Source organism: Pseudorca crassidens, chromosome 6 (genome assembly GCF_039906515.1).
Source record: "Pseudorca crassidens isolate mPseCra1 chromosome 6, mPseCra1.hap1, whole genome shotgun sequence".
Taxonomy (NCBI): domain Eukaryota; kingdom Metazoa; phylum Chordata; class Mammalia; order Artiodactyla; family Delphinidae; genus Pseudorca; species Pseudorca crassidens.
The window spans coordinates 76,074,061-76,093,798 of NC_090301.1; the positions used below are offsets into that span (position 1 = coordinate 76,074,061).

At 34.5% G+C, this 19,738-nt stretch overlaps 1 protein-coding gene across 6 annotated transcripts in view; it reads right to left on the bottom strand.

Moving 5' to 3' along the window:
* The window catches only part of GALNT13 (polypeptide N-acetylgalactosaminyltransferase 13), a 562,369-nt gene that overhangs the window by 19,272 nt on the left and 523,359 nt on the right, over positions 1 to 19,738 (bottom strand). For all 6 annotated transcript variants that reach the window (XM_067741899.1, XM_067741902.1, XM_067741901.1 and 3 more), the window contains one exon: positions 1,910 to 2,044. In XM_067741899.1, the coding sequence (XP_067598000.1) occupies positions 1,910 to 2,044 (135 nt within the window). The remainder of the gene's footprint in view (positions 1 to 1,909; positions 2,045 to 19,738) is intronic.

Consider the following 19,738-nt stretch of genomic DNA (forward strand, 5'->3'; position numbering starts at 1 on the left):
TAAAAATAAACATTTCTCAACATTTATGACATAAGCTTTATTGTATGTGTTTTAGAAATAATGTTTACATGCCACAGAACATAACAGTGCTCTAAAATACTGCAACAGAATAACTTCTAGTTATCCAAAATAGTAAATTTACAAAAAACTATATCTTAGCTGAAGCTAGCTATTTTTTTCCACTTTTCTTTCAAAATCCCCTAACATTCAGTAATCTTGCTACTGGCTGATAAAAATATAAACATATACAGAATTACCAAAAATAGTTATTTCAAATATGCAGGAATTTGAATTATGACTATAGAAGCTGTTGTCACTTAAAAATTATAGAAAAGTTTAAAGATTAGATGTGGTATTCTGAAATTCTGCTTCATCTTATAAAAAATATGTATGCTCATTTCCCTTTCCTTTTAATATATACTAGATTTCTTTGTTTTTTTAGCACAAGCCCAGTAAAGTCCTTGTTTCCTAGTGAAAACTAAAGAGCAACAACAGCAACAACAACAAAAGTTTTTATTTTAAAACTTGCATTGTTTCTCCTTTATTTGTACATTTATCTGTACTTTTCCTCATTGAAGAGGTAGGGAGCTCAGGGTCCAGGATTACCCACACATATTATTGGAGGAAACAGCATCCATCCCCAGGCTTAACCTAAAGGATGGTGATGGATGATAACAGTTGAAGAGAAAACTTGGTGGTTAGACAGAGAAGATGAACAACGTATTAGGAAGGCAAGAGTCTGAATAGAACACACTGGTGCAATATAGGAAGGGTTCAGGGTGTTTGTCTTTAATAATGTCCCAGAAGAAAAATATTTGTTGTCTAAGGAGCTTGGTAATCTTGTATAAATTTTAGGGCCCAATTTTAACCCTACATAACTAGTTTCAGATCACATTAGAATTCAGTGTTTTCTTGATATTCCACTTAAGAAACTATATCTTGCAAATTAAATTGACATTCAAAAAGTGTTTAAAAAGATCTTGTTAAACTATCAGTAATACCAACAACTCTGAAGGTTGGTTTTTAAAATGTTACTCTTGCAGAGTATTATAGGCTTGCATCTGCATCTGTGAAATTCTTTTCTCTCTATTGTATTATTTATCTTGTAAGAATAAAGTTTACTTATCTTTGAATAAGTCACCGATCATTTAATGATGTGGAAAATGTGGCAAAGATGACCAATTCATTTTGCTAAGCAAAGAGAACTGAAAGAAATGCAGCTGTTTCAATGCACCTTCCTTATGCAGAGGAAAATATTTCTTTTTTTATTAGCTCCATCTGATGGTCGATCTGGTTTTTACACACTGCCTGGCTATAAATTCCCAACAGTAATTTCACTGTTTTCTATCCCTCTCTTCTATTAGAAAAATGTGCTATATTGTGAAGATACTCCTTAGCTGATTATGTATCTAATTAATTCATTGAATTCTGCAAAGTATTTACTAATGTAAAGAACACTAATTCATGCTAATTCTTGTGGCTATTTTCTTTTTCCTTTAAGTTGAGAAGCATAAATATCACAGATTACAACCATATAAAATGTAAAATTTGAAAATATGAGAATATTAGTGATATTGTCCTGTATGCACATTTTCATACAGGACACACGTACCTCTCAGATAGGCTTGGCCTGCCCATTACCTAATTTATGTTGAGCATGTACATGGTGATAACAGAGTTTAAGCACATAAAAATGACTTTATTTTCCTTATGTATATTTTCTACTAATGGACTAGTTTGGCAAAAACCTATTTATATGATATACCATCCTAATGTTTTCAGCTATGAGCATGCATGCTTGAAAATACAATTCTTTCAATGCAGAGAAAAAATAGCTTAGGATTTAAATGTATTTGAAATACATAACTGAGTCTAAGCATTAAATAAATAAATTAAGAAAATACTATACCTCAGCATCATACTCCCATAACTGATTTCCTCTCATGTGGTGGCATTTTAACATGATTACAGGTCCGTTGAGTCTAGACACATCCAAGCACAAGTCATCGGTTCTGATTTCTTTGTCAGCAGTATAAGAAAATACCTGAAAATATAAGAGTCAGCCAATAAAATAATATATTCTTTAAAAAAAAAAAGTTGCAGTATAGCAGATTTATCTGTGGAAGCTTTCATATCAGATAAACTTGTGTTTTCAAATGATCTCTGCTGTGTGATCTTGAGAAAGCTAGTTCATCTCTCTGCGTCCTTTTCTTCAACTACAAAATATGTACAGTGTCATGTGCTTTTTGTGAAGACTCAGTTTAACAAACTAAATTATTATTATTTTTGTAATTCTAACCTTTTTTTCCTTTTTTAAATTGAAGTAACAGTTGATTTACAATGTTTAGTTTCAGGTGTAGAGCAAAGTGATGTATATGTATTCTTTTTCAGATTCTTTCCCCTTGTAGGTTATTCCAAAATATTGAGTATTATTCCCTGGGCTATACAGTAGGTCTGTGTTGGTTATCTGTTTCATACATAGTAGTGTGTATATGTTAATCCCAAACTCCTGATTTATACCTTTGCATCCCTACCCCTTTCCCCTTTGGTAACTACAAGTTTGTTTTCTATGTCTGTGAGTCTGTTACTGTTTTGTAAGTAAGTTCTTTTGTATCATTTTTTAGATTCCACATATAAGCAATATCATATGATATTTGTCTTTCTTTGACTTATTTCACTTAGTATGTTAATCTCTAGGTCCATCCATGTTGCTGCAAAGGCATTATTTCATTCTTTTTATGGCTGAATAAAATTCCACTGTATTTATATACCACATCTTCTTTATTCCTCTGTCAATGGACATTTAGGATGCTTCCATACCTTGGCTATTGTAAATAGTGCTGCAGTGAAGATTAGGGTGAATGTATCTTTTCGAGTTATAGTTTTCTCTGGATATATGCCTAGGAGTGGGATTGCGGGTCATATGGAAGTTCTATTTTTAGCTTTTTAAGGAACTTCATACTGTTTTCCATAGTGGCTATACCAATTTACATTCTCACCAACAGTGTAGGATGGTTCCTTATTCTCCACACACTCTCTAGCATTTATTGTTTGTAGAGTTTTTGGTGATGGTCATTCTGACTGGCGTGAGGTGATACCTCATTGTAGTTTTGATTTGCATGTCTGATAATTGGCGATGTTGTACATCTTTTCATGTGCCTTTTGGCCATCTGTATGTCGTCTTTGGAGAAATGTCTGTTTAGATGTGCCTATTTTTTGATTGGGTTGTTTCTTTTTTTGATATTGAGCTGTTTGTATACTTTAGAGATTGATCTCTTGTAGGTCGCATCGTATGCAAATATTTTCTCCCATTCTGTAGGTTGTCTGTTTATGACTTCCTTTGCTGTACAAAAGCTTTTAAGTTTAATTACATCCCATTTGTTTATTTTTATTTTGATTAGGAGATGGATCCTAAAAGGTATTGCTGCGATTTATGTGTTCTGCCTATGTTTCCTCTAGGAGTTTTATAGTATCCAGTTTCACATTTAGGTTTTTAATCCATTTTGAGTTTATTTTTCTGTATGGTGTTAGAGGATGTTAACTAAATTATTAAATTCTTAGTATTTGGTGACATTGTATTTTCTGAATTATATTTGCCTTATAAAACTTACACAACAGGTTCAATAAAATAAAGTTTGTAAGCTTTATGGAGCTCCGTAAAGGGCAGTCCTTGTTGCCACCACCATATGACCAATTCCCTAAGTCTAGAGACAACGATGTTTTTCATCAGTTTCCTTTCTATAACATAAGTACATCACATAAACTTTATTAAATATTGTCAGTGGGTTTCTGAAGGTTGTAGAATTATCTTTAGAGATCTCCTTAAAGGCAGGCTCTATGTTTACCTTTCTCATGTGGTTTTGGCTGGGCTTGACTATAATTCTTCTCAAAATATCCAAGAAATGTCAAGGTAGATAGCAGACTCATTGTTAGCTAATTCAAACTGATGCTTTAATAATCTCTATTATTTTGTTCCTAGTGTGAATAATTTATTTATAACAATGATTATTAAAGTTTTGTAAGGGTTATTAAGTACATAATTATAAAAGTTGTTTTCTTCTGTTATGATAAGCATGCTTCAGTATTCTGTGGGTATTTATTTTTTCTTTGCAATGTCAAGAGGGAGTATGATGAGGAAGGTCATTTCAAGGTCTTTTCATTTCCCAAAGCAACCTGATGAAATCTGAGGAAGTCAGCTCTACAGATCACTTATAAACTCTGAGTCCTAGCCTGTAAGCTGACTAAGTTAGTCTTGAAATGGTTGCCTCTGTAGCACTGGTACTCAGGGCTTCTAGGAAGACTAGGAAGATCACAAGTAGTGGTAAGAGGGAGATGCAAAGTCAGTGATGGAACCCAAGTACCCTCTTAAGCCAACATCTTAAAAGGAAAATTTTCACAAAGGTTATACATTTTACTTAACAATATAAAAACTTGGGAAGTGTATAAAGTTCATTTATTTAAACAATATAAAATATATTATACATTTCATGTATTGAATTCAGAAAAGATTTTCTTATCTTTGAAGAATCATGTATATGTGTATACTTTTTATACTTTTCAATGTATATACTTTTCATGGAAAAAGAGTAACCAAAAGAAGAATGAAGGAAACACCCATCTAAGATAAGTATTTGTATCCTTCCCAAACGTGGCTAGTATTTTTTTTAATACAATTACAAGCATATTTAATTAAATAAATGAATCTGGTAGTACACCTTGATGTGAGAGAGGGTAGTTTCTAGAGAAATTTCTTTTGCCCATTATAGGATTATTTCAATGTGAAGGATAATTTTCCACTTTGAAATTGTTTTATTTTAGTTGTATACAGATGGCAATGTAAACGGAGAGACCAAAGCATCCATATTCACCATTAATTTTGCATAATGAGTATAATCATGGCCTGAGCATCAATTCTCCTCAGGTCGCTAATGATAGTTTGGAAACTTTAACTATTGAAAGTTCTAGAGAGAAGTCCACAAAGCATTCTTTGTTCTTCAGTTTCTAATTTTGATTCACTTTTGGGTCAATTAATAGATATGTAATTTACATCACATTTAAGAAAGATATCTATAGAATACTCTCTGACCCTATATATGAAATTATCTTTCTTTGGACTTTGCAATTGAAAAAAAATTAACTGATGCATCTACAAGTCATGGCGATTGCTGGCAAACACCAGAAGTTAGAAGCAGCAAAGAATGATTCTCCCTTACAGGTTTCAGAAAGAATATGCCCTTTCTGGCACCTTGATTTCAGACATCCAGCGTCGAGAATTGTGAGTCAATAAATTTCTTTTGTTTTAAGCCATCCAGTTTGTGATGGTTTGTTATAGCAGTTTGAGGAAACGAATACACTTCCTTTTATTCCTAATGCTGGTTGAAGCCTTTAAAAGTAATGGGATTAGTTTTCCAAATGTCACTGCAAATTTTTCAAATCTATTGTATCTCAATATCTGGGCCTAAAATTGTACCATCCAGTTATACTTTCCAAAAGCGTCAGAGCAATCATTTTCATAATCATTTTTCCATTTAAATATATCTTTGTAAAGTGGTTCTTTACTATGACTAGATGATTTACTTGCTTTTATGTATACTTTATTGAGGTTAGATTGATTTCTGTCTCTGAACTGATGCAATCAAATGAGTTTAGGAATAACTCCCAACATATGAAAGATGATAGCCAAGCTCAGTCTCAGTTCCTTTTAATCTTAATATTTTTTCAGAGAAGGTAAACTTTTTCATTATATCACACATGCATACAGTTTGTTCTGGATTTTTCTTTTTGGGAAGTGTGTCCAAAGGTATTTTATGATTCTTCAAATATCTAAAATTGAAACAACATTTAAACATTTTTTAAAGACTGTGTGAGAATTATCTAAAATATTCTGCAGTAAATTAGTACTTTACTTCGCACAATGAAAGAATGTGTCAATACGTTCTTTTAAAAATTGTATCTTGCTTAAAATCCTAATGTATACCTGTTTCTTTCAAAATACTCTTATATCTTTACCCCTTTGAATAATTGCGAGAGCATAGCAGACATTCACAAAACCTTGTAGAGCAGCCCAAGTTGCAAACCAAGGACACTGTTCTGTTACTGGGACCTGGACCACGCCTCCTTCAGCAAGAGGCTTGGGGACTAAACGCCCTCTGCTGGCTCTGTCTCAACATAAGGTTTCCTTCCTTCTTTTATCCTTAGATAAAGAAATATTTTGCCAAAAAATATGTGTGTATTTAAAAGGCTCACATGCGTATTTGATTCAGCTTTGTTAATTATACAGGTTGTGATTTCCCTAGATTTAGTTCAGAATTTATAAAATACTTTTCCTGTCGAGTTCCTCAGGACAATATTTACTCTAAAGGTTCACAGTTTGAAGAGACTATGTTACTCTATGCCAGCTGCTTCACTTTCTAGATGAAGAAACTGAGGTCAGTAAAGCTACAGGGTTCACCCAATTTGCCAGAGCGTCTTAGCGAAAGAGGTCTCTCTGGACCCCAGGCTCATTGTCACTGTTCCTTCACTTGACCATACTGCCCTTTACATACCCATTTTGGAGCTTTGGGCCCTCTGGGAATCCCTTTAGGTATTTGAAATACAGTCAGTTTGAGAAATCTGTTAACAGCCATCCAGAAGGACAAATTATAAGAAAATAAACATCATAAGAGTTTTTCCCTCATTCTGTAAAAATAGCCCAGGAACATTTGTATTGAAATAACAAAGAAAATTGTTTAGCAATAAAAATTCAACATTTAGCAGTGATTTATTTTTTAACACGTTCTCTCTTACTATATGTCACACCATCCTGATATTAGCATGGAGAATGCATAGATGGAATTGAATTCATCAATGGAGATGCCAAACAAAGAGACTTTTGCTCTCAGACAAAAGATTTTTGTCTTAATTGATTTCAGATTCTGTTTATAGCCTGTTAGCCCAGTGGTTTATATAGAAGAGGGTAAGGAGATGTAGGTAGCTTCTAGCTGTGTACTCTTATCTTACATGCATACATGGTATCTATGGTCTTTTACAGTTTTAATGCTCTAAAAGACTTGTTAAAAACAGGATGTGAGTGTGTATCTCAAGTTCAGTATTCCCAGTCTGTCCTCAGTATCACCTATGAAGGCTTAACTCTTTCCCCTTTCACTTCAATATAACTATGTAACACTCTGGTAGTTCCCTGTTTGTACTCAGCAAGTCACCTCAGTCTTCCATCCCTGACCTGGTATGTGCTGATCATATCATTCGGACTATCCATTTCACTTTGCCCAGGAAAAGATCACCTCCTTAAAGTCTTAGTACATTCGTCACTTTCTTCATGTAGCGTTTTTGTAACTACTCTTACCCTGATAGCTTATCTGCACTTTATTGTAGGTATGATATCATCTGTGCATATCTTTGGAGCAGAACAGCGCTAACACAATGGGCTTTGGAAAATGACACGACCTGGGTTTGAGACCTTCCTCCACACTCTTCAGAAAGAATTACTGTGAGACTTTGACCAAATCTTACCTTCCTTATCTGGGAAAAGGGATAAAGATGCCTCCTGTTTCCTGGGCTATTTCAGAGGTTGAATGAGGTAATTCTTCTAAACTCTAAACACAGTACTTAGCCCAAGTGACATCTCAGTATCAGTAATTATCTGTGCAAAATCCAGGCATATAATCTACATTTGATTACAATTTGTTTCATCTTTTTGTTTTATTTTTTAAACCTCTTTGCCCCAGTAATAATGCTAGAGATATATTTTGAATACCTTTGGAAACAATTCTAGGAGAAGAGTATGTGTCCAGTAATTACTTGCTGAATTTCAATGAAAGCAGTTTCTCTTTGGAGTTCTTTAGTACACTTTATGGAAAACAGAGCAAGAGAATAAGGTAATAAAATAAGCAGGATGCACTAATATAATAAAATGTGACTGTTGTTTCTATTTTCTTTCTACTTCATTGTTAAATCCTCCTTTTTTTTTTTTTTTTCTGTGTTACGCAGGCCTCTCACTGTTGTGGCCTCTCCCGTTGCGGAGCACAGGCTCCGGACGTGTAGGCTCAGCGGCCATGGCTCACGGGCCCAGCCGCTCCACGGCATGTGAGATCTTCCCGGACCGGTGCACGAACCCGTGTCCCCTGCATCGGCAGGCAGACTCTCAACCACTGCGCCACCAGGGAAGCCCAAATCCTCCCATTTTAAACACTACTGGTGTTAAAGTTTATGTATGTTTAATAACTTACTCTGCCTTGAAGGGTTTTAAAGGAAGTCTGCAATTCAGGAATCTATACTCAAATATTTTCCAAATATTTACTCATATTCTACTATTGTAATATTGAAGAATATAAATTGCAAATATAAGCCTAGTAGGAATTCCTTTCAAAAGATACCTCAAGATATAATACTTGAATGGTAGATATTGTTTTTTATGTGACTGTGGTAGAATTCTCAGATGGCCCCAAGATTCTTGTCCCCTGGTGTACATGCCCTGTTTAACACCCTGCCCTTGAATGTTGGTGAGAGTGTGACCATGACAGGAAAGTTACTTCATGATTACATTATGTTACATAAGACTGTGTCTTTGCAGACTGAGAAAGATGGGCCCTCAGTCCTCCAACTTCAAGGAACTGAAATCTGCCAATAACCAGGAATCTTGGGCCTCCATTAAGATCACAGCTCTGACCAACACCTTCATTTCAGTCCTGTGAGACCCTGAGCAGAGAACGCAGCCACGTCGTGCCTGAATTTCTGACCTATAGCACTGTGAGTTAATAATTTTGTGTTGTTTTAAGCCACTTAATTGGTAGTAATTTGTTATACAACAATAGGAAATTAATAGTGATCATCAGGTTAAAGGAGATGCATGCAAAAACTAAATTATTCTCACCATGTAGAACACCTTCTCCCATGCTATGTCTCTATCATTTATCTATTCATTCAGTGATTCGTCCATCTATTTATTCCGTGATACTTTTGAGAATGTTAAATGTTTTCAGGCTTTATCTAAACCATATAGGCCATTCATGAAACTTTGATAGCAGACATCCAAGCAAATGCCAACATTTCTGTAAGAGTTTCCTCCACTATTCCAACCTGCTTGAACTCTGTTCTTGATGTTCTCATTGTATTGATTTTCTGTAACAAATTAGCTTTCTCTTGATGATATTCTTTCTTATGTTTTCCCCCACTGAATTATTCCTTAAATATTTTTTATCTGAAGAACTGGCCTTCACACATATAAATTGCAAGGGAAGTAAAGTAAATTCCTGGATGGGATATTCTCCTTCAGTCATGGGCAATTTTATACATACTTTCCCTTTATGACTATATCATTAGTTGGAACCATGGAGCAGCAAGATATCTGGTCTTTGAGGTTCTGACTCATTTATGCCTGTGAATGTAAAATAAACATAGCAGTAATAATATATATTATTCACATGACATATATATACGTATATATATAGACTATACATTCATTTTAGTGTTTGTTTTATTAGCCACAGATTAATGATAGAAGACTTTGTGATATCATTTCTGAATGTATTTTTACTGGTATTTTATATTATTTCAAAACTTTTCCACATACATTGTATTATTAGACACTTCCTAAAACTGGTATGTTGCATATAATTAGAGAAAAATTATATTAAATATATTAAAAAGAAGGCAAATTATAATGTCCTTAAGATAGCACAAAGAAACTTACTGTGTATCTGTTGTAACTGCATCTTATCTGTAAAGGTAAACTACCCTTTAGTTTAAATTAGACATAATTTTTAAAATTCACCTCCATATTGTTAGCACAACATTGGCACTGAATCAAATAATACTGAACTTTTCTAGATGGTTTCAAGCTTAAAGAAATCCTACTTATGTCATTCATCATTGCTGCCAACTAAGATCAATTTAGTTCGGCTTCCTCCAGAAGCTGACATTGAACAAGGATTCAAGTGCAAGTAGTTTTTATTATGTGGATGATCCCAAGAAAGACCAGTAGGAGTGCAGGGAAGGCAAAGCAGCCAATAAAGGGTATATTACAAATTAGTTACACTGTAGATAACTGGAGCCTTATCCTGTTGGGAAACTGGCAACCAGGTGGAACAAGCCTCAGATTCAGTTCCCTGGAAGGGTGAAGGACCTGGGATAATTATACCACTTGCCCTCAGCTTTTGCTTGAGGCGTGCTTCCAGGGAGTAGAGTTGATTAATTCCCCAGGTGTGACAAGGTGGGCAAAGCAGCCTCTGGCAGAGAAAACCAGCAGGCAGAGGGACAGAGATTCTGGCCTTTTGGATGTTGGGCTGGAAGCAGGTAGAAGGAGAGAAAGCCAACATTTTGGGATAATCTGCCATGTGTTTGGCAAGATAGCAGTCATTTTAAATATTAGTATATTAAATATGATATAGCACATATCATAAATTTCTTCAGTAACTTTTCAGGGTTAGTATTATAATTTCTTTTTTTTCAAATAAGGAATGTGACATTCAAAATGGTTAGATAAATTCCAGGTCACTCAGTTTGCAAGTGGGAAAACCTGTCTTTGATCTGTGGTCTGTCAGGCCCCAAATCCCATGCTCTTTTCACACAGTTAACATTTTGCTTCTGGGATATTTAAAAAACTCCAAACTTTATTCAGATTTCACAGGTTTTTCCTTAAATTTCCCATATGGTCCTATGTTCATTTTTCCAGGATCCCATCCAGGATACCACATTACATGTAGTCGTCATATCTCCTTAGCCAACTCTGATAGATGCTCAGACTTTACTCTTTTTGATGACTGACAGTTTTGAGGAGCACTAGTTAGGTATTTTGTGGAGTGTACCTCAGTTTGGGTTTGTCTGATGTTCACCTCATGGTTAGATTGGGGTTATAGATTTTTGGGGGGAAGATCACAAAAGTGAAGTGCCATTCTCCTCACATTTTATCAAGGGTACATGGTATTAACATGACTCACAGTGTAGAGCCTTGATCACTCACCCAGGGCAGCATTTGCCATGTTTCTCCACTGCAGAGTCACCACCACACCCTTCCATATTCTACTCTTAGAAAGCAAGTCAGTAAGCACAGCCCACACACAAGCAGGAGGAGAGATAAATTCCATCTTCTGGAGGGGGACCTGTCTACATAAATTATTTGGAATTCTTCTGTATAGGAGATCTCAGAGATCAATATTAACATGTCCTAAAAACTTCAGTCTAAAACTGGGGGCCATGTCTTTATATCAGATTCATATGTAACCACATTAAGATTCTCATAGTAAAAAATAAATCTAGCTCATGGGCCACTTGTTTGGGCCACTGAAGGAAGAAAAGTTCTCTTTAGTGAGCACATTGTAACGTAATGATTTCCACCACCTAGAAATAGCACTTGGTCTCATCAGTGTGTAAGACGTGGATTGAACACTGGCCACCGTGACCTAGGGAGACCACTTTGATCATTCTTTGGTGTTACAGAGACCATACAGTGCACCTCTGAATTTGCTAGCTGCTGTTTTCTTGGGGCGGGGGGTGGGGGAAAGTGCCTCTTAAAACAAACAATTTCTGCATATCCCAGCCAAATAAGCACATTTTACTTCCTTTAAATAAAAAGAACACTGCAAAATCTGTGCGAGGGCTTTCTCTAGCTGTGGCAAGTGGGGGCCACTCTTCATCGCGGTGCACGGGCCTCTCACTATCGCGGCCTCTCCCGTTGCGGAGCACAGGCTCCAGACGCGCAGGTTCAGTAATTGTGGCTCACGGGCCCAGTTGCTCTGCGGCATGTGGGATCTTCCCAGACCAGGGCTCGAACCCGTGTCCCCTGCATTGGCAGGTAGATTCTCAACCACTGAGCCACCAGGGAAGCCCCAGAAGTTTGAGTTTTAAGTGTATATTTATTTCCTCTTGGTGCCCATATATTACTGGGTATATATATATGGTGTTCAATGAATTACTGATTAATAGGTTCTTTTTTCTTTAAGTCATTACTTTTTTGTGACTGGCAGGTTGCTCAAAATTTTCACATTGTTCTATCTTCTAAAAACATTTGTTTTCTAAATTTTTTTCCCCTAAATTCAAGCTTTCTAAATTCGTGTTCCTGTCACTGGACTGCAGGTTTCACAAATCATCTGGACTTGTCTCTTGCCTATCTAGCAATAGTGATAAAGAATATTAACTGAGAATGTCTAGTTCAACCATATCAATTTACAGATTAGAAATTGAGGGCCAGAAAGGACAAGGGACTTCATAACACCTGTGGTATGGACTGAATGTCACCCCACCACCCCAATTCATATGTTGAGCTATAATTCCCAGTGTGATGGTATTTGGAGGTGGTGTATTTGGGAAGTAATTAGGTTCAGATGAGGTCATGAGGGTGGGGCCCTGTGATGGGATTAGTGCCTTTATAAGCAGAAGAAGAGATCAGAGCTTGCTTGCTCTCTGTCATGTGAAGAAGTAGCAAGAAGGTGGCTGTGTGCAAGCCAGAAAGAGGGCCCTCCCCAGAACATGACCATGCTGGCACCCTCATCTAAGACTTCCAGCCTCAAGAACTGTGAGAAAATAAATGTATGTTGTTTAATCCACCCAGTCTATGGTATTGTGTTCTAGCAGTCCAAGCAGACTGAGAGTCACAGAGGGATTTTGACACTCAGGTCCTCTGATGTTAACTTTTCACCAAAGCTGACTCAGATTAAGTATGGTGTAGTGTAGTAGGGTATATGAAGTGTATAACCTAATTATGATACCTTCCTCTCAGGGTTATTGTGAGACTCAAATTATATATACATACTTAAAACACCTGCAAATGTTTACTATAGGAGTAGTGTTCAATATAATTTCCACCCCCATCACTGCCATAGGCTTTTGGGAAGAAGCATTCATAATATACCCATAAAGAACTTAATTAATAACTAAACCAACTCATACTGCTGATATATGCTTTAATTTAGTGTAGGACGCAATTAATCCTAGAAAAATTTAGAAAAAAATTGTTTTGTGCAAAGGAGAAATATTGGCTTACATCCATATAAATAAAAACAATAGTTTGTAAAGATGAGGCTAGATTGTTAACTAGGAGAAATACCTAATAAAAATTAGAAAGATTTGTTCTTCATAGTTTATACAGAAAAATGATGACAATTCCATGATATCTTAGGTATAATTTTTTTATTTGATACAAAGAATGTATAATTAGGGTCATTAAAATATGGAAGATATTTTGTTGCTATCTTGTCACTATTGTTATATCAGGATTTCTAACAACAAGGCAAAATATATATGGGATGTATAGTTATTTGGGAACAAATGAAATATTTAAAACATTTTTTTTCTGCCATGTAAGTGTATAAGCTTGCATTTGATTAGTCTTCTCATTTTGGGTTATCCTCAATAAAATCTTGTATATGATGACATCTTTTAAAAATTGGTGAGTTTTAAGCAAAGAATGCCTTAAAAATCTTGGTGCTATAAAAATATTATACCTGACATTTTATTTGGCTTGCAGATTTCTTAGACTTTTTTTCCTTTTTCTAAACTTTGTTTCTCTTCCTTGCATTGGTTAGTCAAATATTTGAACATAAATTTCTTCTCCAGTTTTTTGTTATCTAGGCTTCATGTGTTTTCTTTCCCCAAAAAACAAGTTTTCATATTTGGAAGGGAAAAAAACCCTAGGTATACCCTTACTTGTTACTTTCTTCCAATACTGTAAGAATTTATTAACTAGGATAGAATTGGGAATACAGTAAGATGAAGAAAATCTTAGGTATAGCAAAGCATATAATCATGAGTATGGGCTCTGCTTGGCTTCTGGTGAATATAAAACTGGGGTAGCCAACACTGTTAATTTAGAAACTATAGACATTATTTACCTTACTTAGAAACTAATAAGGTGGCTTTTTCTACTAGAGTAAGCCAAGTTATTACTTTAGCTATTACAGAGTGCTTCAAATATTAAATAATAATTTATGTCCTCAGTAAAATTTAGGCACACACACTCTAAGGGAGAATAGGGGATCATTTCAAAGGACCTTAATATTCTTCATATATAGTAGATTCATGCATTCAATCCATTAAATTTTTTAATATTAAATATACTAAAATGTTGGTAGGAAGATGACTTGAACAAGCAAGCAGCTCAGGGTAATGATTAAGACCAGAGTGTTAAGTCAAGAATTATGCATTAAGACAGGATGAAAGCATTTGAAGATAAAATAGAGAAAGGAATGAGGTTCAGAAGATTGAAAAAAATACAGAGGAGAAAGGTTCTTCTGGGACTAAATTGTTCAGTGGAGACAAACCTATCATGATGAAGTTAGCAGAAAGCTTATAGTCCATCTCTAAGTAACAGAAGCTTCAGAAGAGATAAACTGGTGGGCTGAGGGAGCTAGTAGCAAAACTGCTAGTAGCAAAACATTTTTCTTTTAGTAAGTTTTTTGGTTAACAGTCTACCCTTGTCATTAAGAAAAGTTCTATTGATGGTGTGCAATAAGAGAAGTACATATGCCTGTGTGTGTGTGTGTGTGTATTTTGTAAAAATACAGTAGTATTAAAGTTTCTGCTTTGTGAAAGTGTGTGATATTTCACTTTTCAAAGGGGGTTTTTCAAAATATTCTGGAAATTCCATTAATAAAATGAATACAAATTTATGTGAATTTTCCCAAAGATCTTAAAGTATTTTAATATTTAAGCTTTATAGAAATTTAATTTTAAGCTTTTTAGAGATGGGCTGATATGATGATACACTTTAATTGATTAATCAATAGAATAAGTATTTCTTTTGTCCACTATGTGCACATACTTTGATATCATCATCATTTCCTTAGATGCCCTCATAGAGACTGTTGTCCCTTCCAAGTTTAGTCCAGTGCCTTTCCTCTTCCATATAATTCTCTCCTTATCAGGAATCAGGGTAGACATTTTTATTATCTGAACACCAGAAATAATTGAACCTTTTTGAAGCTGGTTTGTTTTTATATTATTATATGGGTATATTATATGGGTATATTATTATATACCCAATAAGTCATATAACCAGTGTTGTACTTACAGCTAGAAAGCTTGGAGCCAAAGTTGTGGCTTATTTAAATGAATGTAGGATTTCAGGTATTAATTTTAAACACTTTACAGTAAAATAGTAAAAGTGGTTTCTAGGTTGACTTGCATTGCCAATTTTTCCGTTGCTTTAAAAAAAAGTGTCAAATGTGATAGATGTTAACTATCATTAAGCAGAAATTCATAAAATTGGACTGTACAACACTTAGAAGAAAAGATAGATCTAAGAAATAGACAATACTAGGGCTCAGTTTTTGGAACTATTAAGAAAACAATCTCACAATCTCTGAGTAACTCCTACAAGGGGAAAGAAAAGGATTGAACACAACAGATTTGCCATTTATTTCTATGCCAGGAAACACTCTGGCCAGGCAAAACTAGGCAGAATAAGATCATTAGTTTAAGTTCCTGCAAGTTTTAATCAACTCCAAGCTTAATACGTGTTTCTTTAATACAAAAGATAATATAATTTGTTTGAATTAAGAAAATGTTACCTGTTGATTGTTTACTCAGTTCTTGAATTAAGATTTGAAAAAACAATTTTAAAACTTCTGTGCAGAAGTTATTAACTATTAATGGAAAAGACCATCATCATTTAATATTTATGGATTCACTTTTAGTTATTTTATACTTTAAAATTTTTATTAATATAGGATTTAGAGGTATTGACAATTTCATTTACTACTACAATTGCACTAAAATAGAATACAAAAACTCAAGTTAAAATGGAATATCCAAAACCAAATTTTCTATAATTAAAATATTCTGTAGGACCAGTATAATTTAGAGCCATTCTTTGTAGCTACTACTTGATTTCTTGAAGTAGCAAGATAAAGTAATACATGTTTTTAACTTTGAGGAAGGTTTCGTATCTTGTATCTTAAACCTCCGAAGGGGTGGATTGCTTAAGAACACTGAGCTAGAGACTTCCTGGAGTTTTCTTTGTGAGGACCTACAGTAGTTTCCTGTGGCTGCTGAAACAAATTATCGCAAACTTGATGACTTAAAACAATGGAGATTTATTCTCTCACAGTTATGGAGGCCAGAAATTTGAAGTCAGTTTCACTAGGTTGAAATCAAGGAACCAGCAAGGCAGTGTTCCCTCTGGAGTCTCTAGGGGAGAATCTGTACCTTGCCTCTTCTAGCTTTTGGCAACAGACTGTATTTCCTATGCTTGTGGCCACATCACTCCTATCTCTGCCTCTGTGGTCTCATTTCCTTCTCCTTGTCTATGTGTGTGTCACATCTCCCTCTGCTTTCCTCTTATAAGGATACATGTGGTTGCTTTTAGTGCCAACCAGATAATCCAGGACAATCTCCTATATCATGATCCTTAATCACATCTGCACTGTCCTTTTTGCCATATAAGGTAACATTCACAGGTACCAAGGCTTAGGATGTGCATACGTTTGGGGGTCATTTTTCAGCCTATTACAGCCTCAAATCTAGGCATTTTCATAGGAACAGTTTCATCTTCCAGGACGATTTTTCTTTATGTGGTTTCCCCAAAATTTTGAAGCTATTTCTGTGTTAACAGCAGGTCCTTGGGTAACTTTGAAAATTTTGTATGAATTTGTTTATCCATTCATTCTTTCAATAAGCACTTATTACTGTAGAAGGATTAAGAAAAGGAAATTAACTAATACTTGTTTCAAGAAAAGTTTACAGTTTGTTTTTGGAAATGAGTTGAATAAACACAATTGAATGCAAATATGAGAGTTAAAAGAGAAACATGGAGATATGGTATATGAGTAAGTAAAAAGCAAATGTGAAAAATTAAAGTATTGTGAGTTCAGCAAAAGGAAGTATCAATGTATATTGAAAATCAGAAAAAAACCAAATTATTATATGGAGGATGGTGAATTTTGAAGTGGAACTAGAACAATGTAAACTATGGAATTACGTAAACTAGAATTTATGTAGTTAGAAAAGTGGAGAAAGGTGATATCAGGTGGGTAAGAGAAAAGGCAAGGATATGATTTTAAAAAATGAATTTCAGTAACAATTTTTAAAATGTTCTGGCTATACTCAATAGAGTTGATAGAGTTGAGAGTTTGTATGGGTGAGCAACAGGAGATAAAATTACAGGGGTAAGAAGGAGTCAGACTGTGTAGAGCTTTGACTAGTAAAGAATGTTAATTTTATCTTGTAATAACAGGGGGCTCTAAAGTTTTTTGTTTTTCCAGTTGGGAATGGTATTTTTAAAGGAGTTTTCATTATTGAATGAGGGTGGAGTAGACAGGCTGGAGCTCTGGTGAAACTATATTGAAACTATTGTGGTAACTCAAATATGAAGCAATCAAGGCCAAGATTTGGAAAGTAGAATTATTAATAAAAGAAAAGAAGTAATAGGGAAAAAGGACATGTAGAAAGAATCCACAAGGCTTAGTGCCTAGTTCGAGAAGGGCAGGGTGTGTGATAAGAGATAAAAGAAGAAAATGTAAAAGATAGATGAATACAAAGATTGAAGAAAAAAGGCTTTTCATGAAAGATGAGTTAATTATAGACACACTGAATTTGAGGCTACACTTGGTCCTTCAAGTAGAAATGTGCATTAGTTTGAAGCAATGGGTGTAAGCCCAGGAATTGGTATGATTTTGGAGCTTTAATTTCCTGGGAAAATAGAATGAAAAGAATCAAGAATAAACAGAGTAGCATAAAAATAATGGTCTCACTGACTTGTATATGTATCCCAAAGGTTTTTTTGATACCAGACTGATCCCATGATAGCAGGCCCTGCTGAGACTTACTTGGAAGGGAACTAATTTCTTGTATTGATGGACTTGATGAACAGATACCACATGACCCCCTGAAAAACCAGGTCAATGTGAAATGTATGTCTTTAGGTATTTTCTCCTACTAACATCATCTACTAACCTCATCTAGAGTATCTATTATAGGCTAGCATAACCAGGTTTTGTTGGATGAGTGATTGAGACAATTTACCATTCCATCCTCAGTATATTTTAGTCTCCTGGTAGGAGCATAAGCCAACCAAAGTCAAGAGAAGTTCTCCCAGCCAAGCATTCATGAGACTGAAAGGCTCTTGGAATAATCCCTATTTCTATAGAGGTTATAATAACTGCTCTCTTCTAGCTCTCATGTATCCAACTCATTTAAACATTTAATGAATGGTAAATGTTCTTTTTTTTCCCTCACAGGCCGTTTTGGGATTTTACTTTGTGAAATCCCTGGTGAATTTTAATTCCAGTGTGCAAGTTATTAAAAGGGGACCAAACTAGTGTAGAAATGGCTTATAAGTAATTATAAGATGTAAACTTTACGTATAAAAAGGTAAACTTTAAAATGAATACATATCTCTTGAATGAATATATCCATTACAATCTATGAGTATATTAGAATGTATTACTAAAATAATTTTCTCTAGGAGAGGGTCTGTAATGAGGAGAGAAGGTATTTGTTTACTTTCAAAATTTGTAATGTACCTGTCATAAGGTTAGATTCTTCTTAAGTATAAATGATCACGTTTTAGAGGAAGAGGAGACATTTGTATGAAAGTATAGATAATACCTAATGATCTCTTCTTTATCTTGACACACAGTGGGGTTTTAATAAATGGCTAGCATAAGCTTCCCTAAAGGCTTGCTACCTTGAAAAATGGCTGTGAATCATTTACTGCAATAAATTACATGGAATGTTTCCATGTGCTTTCTAGCTCTCTCCAAATGAATGGCTACAGGGAGAAAGAGAAACATTATAAATGCATTTGCTAAAATGTGAGTGTTTTTCCATCACTTTATATTTTTGGCCTTTTAGAAGGAATAAGTACAATATGTACAAAGGCTGCTTTTCTCCCTATTTTTGATTAAAGATATATTGCAGTTCAAAGGGAAATACCATTGGTTTTTAAAAAATTTTATATTGATACATTATATATTATGTATATGATATATTTATATTTTATCAAAGAAAAATGTTTATTTTATAAATAGTATATTAATCTAATTTGACCCACTTATATAAATTTATATATATTTTAAGTAAAATTTATATAAATTTTAAATAAAAATTAGTGTCAGTATTTGAGTAGATCTAGTGTATGCCCAGTGAGGCTAAGGCCTATTTACCATTGGCTCCTTTAAGATGATGTTAAATGTCATGTAAAAGCACCTCATTAGAAAAGAATGGTATTTTGACATCAAAAAGAGAAAACATAAAGACAGACATTGGGATAAACTGTTTAAAAGTCTTTATGTGAAAATACAATGTGAACAAAATGTCAAGTCAGAAAAATATCTGTAATGTGTATGACAGAAGATAATAATCTTAATAAAGTGTTTTTATAAGTGGTGAAGAGAATAAAGAACCACCTCAAACTCCAATGAAAGCATAAGCAAAAGCATGACTGAAATTCATGAAGTACTAATGCCAACTTTAAAAATGCTTATGTGCGTTGATAATGTTAGAAATATGATTTAAAGTAAGATAAAATGTTTCTTCCATACTAAACTGGCTAAGATGAGAAACAAGAAAAATACAGTATCCAGTTAGGGTTGGCCACTGTGATCACAGTCCTGGGGAAGTGTGGCTGGGAATCAATACAGATGCAGTGAATATAAAACTGGTGTGGAGTCAGGCAGATTTAGGTTCAAACTGGCTTTACCACCTCAATCACATTATTAATCTCAGGGTTTCCATTAAACTCATGAGTAAAATCAGGATAATAACACCATGTACTTCATTGATTGTTGTAAAAACCAAAGAGGATAAT